The 7667-nt window shown below is 34.6% G+C and overlaps 1 protein-coding gene across 1 annotated transcript; it reads right to left on the bottom strand.

Annotated features, from left to right (window-relative positions):
• Positions 1-3355: 3355 nt before the first annotated feature.
• LOC107900523 (leucine-rich repeat receptor-like serine/threonine-protein kinase SKM1) lies at positions 3356-7071 on the bottom strand. Its single transcript, XM_016826145.2, has 3 exons — positions 6847-7071; positions 4024-6625; positions 3356-3939 (listed from the first exon to the last, which is right to left on the bottom strand). The coding sequence occupies exons 2-3, from the start codon at positions 6581-6583 to the stop codon at positions 3572-3574; spliced, it is 2928 nt and encodes a 975-aa protein (XP_016681634.2). The 5' UTR covers positions 6584-6625; positions 6847-7071; the 3' UTR covers positions 3356-3571.
• Positions 7072-7667: the final 596 nt, after the last annotated feature.

Genomic DNA, 7667 nt, shown 5'->3' with positions numbered 1-7667 from the left:
GACTTGGGAACTCCAATGTCATAGTGTGAAGGGCAAAAAAGAAAAAGAAAAATGCACAAGTCTTGGAATGCGAGGTAAAAAAGGATACATGGCAGCATTTTTAACAGTTTGGGTGCCTCAATGCCTCATCTAGCTAGCAAAGCTTCTTTCATTTTACATTTTTTCAGGTATGTGATTGTCATATAGTACCTACCAAGTTTGCTAGATTCCAAAAGAGTGTGTTCCGACAGTAGGACAAACCATATCATCAACCCCCATCAGGATTTTATTACACAGTGTGGTCCCCTTTCGGCATGAACTATGTTCCTGTTTTCTAGCTCTTTGACTAAACCACCTGATCAGGACCTCTCATCTGTTACGGTCTTTTCTCTAATTCACTATTTTATAGCTACTGGGGCGTGAAACAGGCCTTCACTGCCCTTGTTTTCGATTAATTTATCTTATGATCGATTTTTTTTTGTTTTCTTTTGTCACAAGAATATCGGTTAAATTACGTATCAAGTCGAGTTGGGTTCTATTTTGTGGGGCAAGCTAGCTCAACATTATTATCTTTTATTTATAAAATTTAAACTCAAAATCTTATTTAAAGAATATTGAGAAGGAGTATTGAACTCTTTATCCCTTGCAACAAATATAATTGATATTTACATTATAGATTTACGGACAATTTATTCTCTCTCTCCGTAAAAGGGAGTAATTTAATTATAAACATTTTATTTTAAAGCAAAAAATTTAATTTTAAACAACAATAATTTTATTTTTTTTGAAAGAAACAACAATAATGTTAGTTAAAAAAAATACTTGTCATGTTTTAAGGTGACATAGTAAGTATGAACCAACAAGTAGAGGCACAAGCTCTTTTCCTCACTTTAAATTTTTGCCCAAATTTCAGCTCAGCTTTCTCAATTTCCATAAATATTATTAGTGGCTCTTGACACTGTCAATGAAAAATTAACGTGAAATTGTGATTTTATCACACAAAGATATCCTAAGAGAACATGAGAATGAAGCAAGCCGCAACTAACATCGTCAATATGAATAGATCCAATATACAACAAAAGAAACAATGATACTTGCACCATCCTACTCATAGCTAAAATGCTCGTCAAGGTGATTATGATGGTTATCCATACAACTACCTCACGCCGACAATATTATCAGTAAAACCCACTAGTAGAATTATTTCATGGTTTTGAAAAACTAGCACAAAAATTTGTGGGACACTTCTCAGCAAACAAGGTTGCACTAAGAAACCCACGGCCTTGTAGGTTGTGAGAGAAATGACAATGAACGCCTGTAAGATTATATACATCGATTAAACATAGCCATTATGAGCATCAAAGGCCTAACGAATGAATGGGTCATTCAAGCTTTCATAGCAAGGGTAGATCATAAGCATTTGAGGTATGCTTTTACGAAACACAAACCAGATAAGCTATATTACCTCTATGAAAGGGCACAGTGAAGCAGAAGAGTTGAATTCCTCAAGTTGAGAGATCAAGAGAATTGATGTGAGATCAAGAGTTTGTGATAAGAAGAATTGATGGACTATAGATAGGTCGCCAGCCAGATCAGGAAGGAAATCTCATATAGGGGTAAATACAGGGAGACAACTATCTAGGACTAAAGAGAGGTCGTCAGCCAGCTCTCTTCCTCTACTGAAACTCTGCCTAGAACCAACTCAGCTTCCCTAGTATTGGTAAACACCATTAGTGGCTCTCAGCAATACTACAATGTAAACCACCTGTAGCCTCCATTACCAAATCTTGTGTATAATAAATGATGAGATTCACACTGTGTTAATGGTAATTAGATAAATCTACCAAATTGGCTTATGAATTTTGAAATAAATTTTAACTTTTGCTATAGATATATTCATTGGTCAAATTAGATTGCAATTCCTGGATCTGACCTATTTTTCTGTTTAAAAAGTTTAATATTTTATTATTATTAGTAGATCATATTTTAGAATCGAATTAGTGTTGGAGATTAGAGAAGAATATTATTTAAATTTTAGTTTAGACAGTTATTTTATAAAAAATATTGAACTGTAAATAAAAAATAAAAAATTTTCGATTGATACAAATGATAAAAATAAAAATAGTCGTACAATAATAATTTAAACAATACATTAATTTAAATAAAAACTTTTAAACACATTTAATAATAAACTTATAACTTTTTAAAATTAAATAATTAAAACATAAAATTTAAAATAGATTAGGCAAATGAAAAACCGATTTGAGGATCAAGCTTATAGTCAACAATTGATAATGACAAACGTGGAAGTGAACAAATTTAAACTCGGTTTTTGTTGGGGTTGTTGCACCAAATCTGTCACATTCCGACAGCATGCAGAGATACTGTGCTGTGGAAAATAGAGCTCATCATGATGAGACAAGACGGATAGAGGAAAGATTAGAGGGAGTTGGCAGTGTAAATATTTGGGTTTTCATCCTAAGGGGACACAAAAAAATAAAGAAAAGTGAAGGAGTAGACCATGATGTTTTATACCAAATACACGTGAATTTTACTCATAATATATATATGTGCCATTTCCATGTTTAAAAACAAGCTGTGAAAGAACATATTGAATGAATATCAGCCATTCATTGGTGAAAAAAGGGGGATTGCAATCATTTTCTCCGCATGAGTGAGAGTTGGATCTTCCAATGGGATATTCACTTATCTCCTTTGATTTATATCATCCTAATATTTCCTAATATTTAATAGATTTAAAAATTAAATTTTAAGATACGAAATTTTATTCAAGTCAACAATTTTAATCAAAGAAAAAATAGGAAAATTTTATTTAATTTTCATAAACATCATCTTACTAGACACTGCATAATTACATCCTTCTAAAACACTTGTAATTTTCCCGTTTAACATGTGAGCAATATTTCTCATCACATTAGACTCAAGAGATACTTCCTAAGAGGCTAGGATCAACAACACTATCAAACTATTTAAAGAACCTTTATCTTTCTTTCATACTTACAAAATCACCTTACACAACTCTCATCACTTTCGTGTGAACTGTAATCAACCTTCATCACCAAATCTTCTTATTTTTACGAAATATAATATACTTAAAGAAAGAAAAAGTGTAATTATATGATTACTAAAATTGTACATTTTGCATGTTAAGTCACCTCACTTGTTTCGAAAATATTATTTATCAAAACAACTCGCTAAGTACTTATGAGTAACTTAAATAATATAACGAAATTATTAAAATAAATAACCATAAATTCTGAACAATAATCATAAAACTAACATAAAATATAAAAAGGAAAAAGCAACTTAGTGAATGAGTCACAATCATGAGTAATGCAATAATCGAAGAGATAGGTAAGTAAAACAAGATCTTTAAAGATTTACACCATCATATAATGGCATTTAATTAGTTAATCTACATTTTTTTTACACTCAGTAGTAAAAAGTATATTCATACCATCAAATAAAACATTTGAGTGACAAAAGAAAAACAGTAGAAACCCAGGTGCGTAGAACAAAAATAAAATAAAATTTCTGAACAAAATCATGCTATATTATTAGAAATTAAACCCTAAACAGGCGAACTAAAATTTAAGCTTGGGAGGCAAGAACTTGTTCTGAAAGCAGATTTTAAGGTTTCGAATACATCAGCCGCGCACGGCCGAGCAGTGGGGTCGCCGGCCGTACAATGGAGAGCTAAATTCATGGCGGCAACGATCTGGTTCTGGTTGTTGATGGATGCTTGGCTTTTAATAACAGGATCAACCCACATATCAAGATGACAATCTGAGTAGCAATAACGAGCCCACTCCACCATGCTTGAATATTGCACTTTAAAATCAGCATCTGCCGGAGTTTTTCCCGTTAATAATTCTATTAAAATCAGACCCATTCCATATATGTCACTCTTTTCATTCATTTTTTTATTCTCTCTAGCTTCTGCAAAAAAAAAAAAAACATTAGCAAAATGTTCACGTGATAATGTTGAGACTTTAACTCCACCAACGTGATACATGGTTTTACCTGGTGCAACATAGGAGGAAGGAAGGAAGTGCTTGTTGTCAACGAAAGGAAAGATGAACTGTAACCGAGGTTCATCTTTTGCATCGATTATAATTCTCTCCGGCGACATGTCTCCGACGAGTACACTCGGCGAACAACGAGAGTGCAAAAAACGTAGAGCTTTCGCAGTCCCGATAGCAATTTTCCACCGCCTCTTCCAGCATAAGTTGCCAAGGATTTCGCTTAAAAGTTTCCCTTCCACGTACTCGTAAACCAAATACGCACTCTTGTCTGACCGGCATTTTCCGATTAATTTCACGATATTCGGATGCTGAAGCTTGCCGAATTCTGTGATTTCAGACCAAAAACTCGCCGGAAGTGAACTGAAATGGTGCATTTCTTTGACGAAGAATTTCAAATAATCATTTGAAACGGACTTCACTTTAAATGAAACGCCTTCCTTGCATCTAGAAATAACGTTTGATTCTTTCAAAGAAAGTGTGATATCATCCATTGTTACAGATTTGGAAACCTTGGGATCAAAGAACTGTAATTCCCATATCGATCCGTCTCCATTTTCAACTCTTTTAGGCTCCAAATTTTTCCTTCCTCTCATGAACAAAAACCCAAACCCAGCAATGGCAAGCAACAGTAAACCGGCGAAAGAACAAGCCATAAAGGGCCACCAATCAGCTCGATTCTTAAGCTTCTTGCATGGCGGTAAACCGCTCGTGTTGCCTCCGCCGCAAAGATCATTACCGGCAACCGCACTTTCCTTTATAGCTAGAAAAGCCCCGGTGGGTGGTAAAGCACCAGTTAAATGGTTGTAAGAGATATTCACTTGAACCAATGATTCAATTTGTCCCAACTTTGCCGGTATTTCACCGGATAACCGGTTTTCCGACAAATCCAGATGACCAAGAACCGGCATGTCGGCTAAGCCAGATGGAATTTGACCACTGAGTTGATTATGGCTTAAATCTAAACGTACAAGCTTCTTGCATGAAGATAAATCCTCTGGGATTTCACCACTCAGCTTGTTTTCACTTAAGCTTAATTGCATTAACTCCGTTAAGGTCCCAAAACGTGGATTAATGGTGCCTGAAAATTCATTTACCGACAAATCCAAGAACTCAATCTTTGGTGCATTCAATAAATGAGGCAACAACTTGCCTGAAAACCTGTTTCCGGCCAAACTCAACATCTCAAGCGACGGCATATCCCAGTTTTGCTCTCCGATGTTGCCGGAAAGATTGTTGTTCGAGACATCCAAGAAGTACACTAATGGCAGCTTTGTAAAGGACAATTCACCTACAAGACGGTTGTTTTGGAGCCTAACCCGTTGCAAACTGGTGCAAGTGCTCAAATTCCTTGGAATCTCACCTTCAAGTGAATTCGAGAAAAGAATGAGCTTAAAAAGACGGCCGGAGTTGCAAAGTCCGTCCGGTATTCGACCGGAGAGATTGTTGGTGGAAAGATCAACAACGGTGAGATTATTATATCTTCCAAGACTTCGTGGAATTTGACCTGAAAATCTATTAGACCAAAGTTGAAGAACTTGAAGATTAGGTAATGATGTTAAAGCATTTGGGATTCGACCCGAAAATCGATTCCCGAAAAGATGAAGAATCTCCAAGTTTCGAAGTTGAGCTACGAGTTCCGGTATCTCACCGGATAATGAATTATCACTAAGATCAAGAGAAACAAGCTTTTTAAGGCCGAAAATGGAGCTTGGGATCGATCCCGTAAGCTTATTTTGGTAAAGGAAAAGATAGTTAAGATCTTTAAGGTTACCAATGGAAGCTGGGATTTGACCTGTGAGGTTATTGTAAACAAGATCAAGATGATTCAAGCATGTTAAAACACCTATTTCTTTTGGAATTTCACCACTGAGATTGTTGTACCCCAAGTATATCCATTTCAAACTCTTCATTTTGCCTATTTCATGTGGAATTGAACCGACCAATTCATTCGAAGCCAAAGTCAAGTACTTCAAAGTGGTAATGTTGGATATCGAGATCGGAATTTTCCCAAGTAAAACATTCCCACCAAGGTCAAGAAACTTTAAACCGGAAAATAATCCGATTTCCCTCGGGATTTTCCCGGAAAACATATTGTTTGAAAGATCCAAAATCAAAAGACCCGAAATGAAACCATTTGGGATATGGCCACTGAAATTATTATTACTAAGGTTAAGGTACCGAAGTGAAGAGTTGGCAAAAAAGATGTCTGGTGGGATTTCACCATACAAGTGATTGTTTGAGAGATTTAAGGTTTTAACGAAAGGTAAATTGAAAACAGACGAAGAAACTAAAATCCCAGACAAGTTTTTAGCTGAAAGATCGAGTGTTTCAACATGGGACAGGTTATTACAAGTGATGCCATGCCATTGACAAAAGGTGGTGGCTGAAGGATCCCAGTTTGATAAAAAACCAGAAGGGTCGTGGACTATTGAAGACTTGAAAGACAAAAGAAGTTCAAGTTCTCTACCATTTTCGGATTCAGACACAACAAAATTGATCAAGAACATAAACACGAACAACACGACTGCATTAGCTCCTTTCTTGTTGGCCATTTCCATTATGTTTTCAGGGTTTTGAAACTGCCTCTACGAGATCCCAAGCTGCTCGACAAAGGCAAAAAATTAAAGAAATAATTAATACATACATACATATATATATAAAATAAGTGTGCATGAACCTATACTCATAACCAACAATCATTTTAACGGTATAAATAATTTGTAGGTACAACTGGAAAACGATATGATTGTGAATGAATGAAGAACATGCATCACATGAAAGCAGTACATTTTTTTTTCTTTGCTCCAAAATAGCATCTTACCTAAAGATAACCATTAGATTAAAGTATAAATCTCAGAGATTTAATGGATTTATAAGAGAAGAGGAGGAGGAAAATTATTGGGTATAAAAGTAGGGAAGTGAAGATGGTAAGGAGGGTGTGGGAAAATGAGTGTATAAATAGATGGTTGATTGAATTGGGGGATAATTAGGAGAATGCAACTGGTTGAATAATGTCTGAACCCCAACAGGTTGAAACAGGGACAGATGTTGGAAAAGCCTCTGCTTTTGTCGGGTATTACCAAAATCATCTTTTTTGACTGATTTCAGAGTTAGATATATAGATGATCATACTCTTTGTGATTAGGATTTTGTATCCCTTGAAAAGCTTTCATCAAATTTTTCTTTTTTCTTTTGCCCTTATTTTATGAGCTCGTGTTTAATGATATCGTTTTTTTGTTTTTTTTTTTAAATTTGATAATTAATTCTTCAAAAAAATAATCACAATATAACATGACAAATCATATGAAAGTTTTGACATGATATTATTTTAGTTTTTTTTTGAAATAATATGGAAAACATATTATTTACCCAAATAATATGAATTGTGTATGAGAATCTCAAATCGGCATAACGATTAATAATTTGACGTGACAACAATATATTTATTATGTCAGAATCAATTAAGATATCTTTGTAAACTCAAATCAACAGTTGACATATCGACTTAGAATTCTCTAAATATTATTGTCGAAAAAAAGTGTACAAGGATTGAATTGAAAATTTCCCCTTTCTTTTAGCTTTTTCTTTCTTATTAATATATTATTTTATTGGTGAAAGTAGCCTACCAGTTCCTATGCTATT

Source organism: Gossypium hirsutum, chromosome A07 (assembly GCF_007990345.1).
Source record: "Gossypium hirsutum isolate 1008001.06 chromosome A07, Gossypium_hirsutum_v2.1, whole genome shotgun sequence".
Lineage (NCBI taxonomy): Eukaryota > Viridiplantae > Streptophyta > Magnoliopsida > Malvales > Malvaceae > Gossypium > Gossypium hirsutum.
Note: the sequence above shows the minus strand (reverse complement) of the source record. Positions and strands in the feature narration are given on the sequence as shown.

Bases quoted from the DNA above. Each gene is read 5' to 3' on its own strand.
- LOC107900523 (XM_016826145.2), bottom strand. From the start codon at position 6,583: ATGGAAATGGCCAACAAGAAAGGAGCTAATGCAGTCGTGTTGTTCGTG. The intron at 3,940-4,023 runs GTAAAACCATGT...TTTTTTTTGCAG, and splicing joins TTCCTCCTATGTTGCACCAG to AAGCTAGAGAGAATAAAAAA.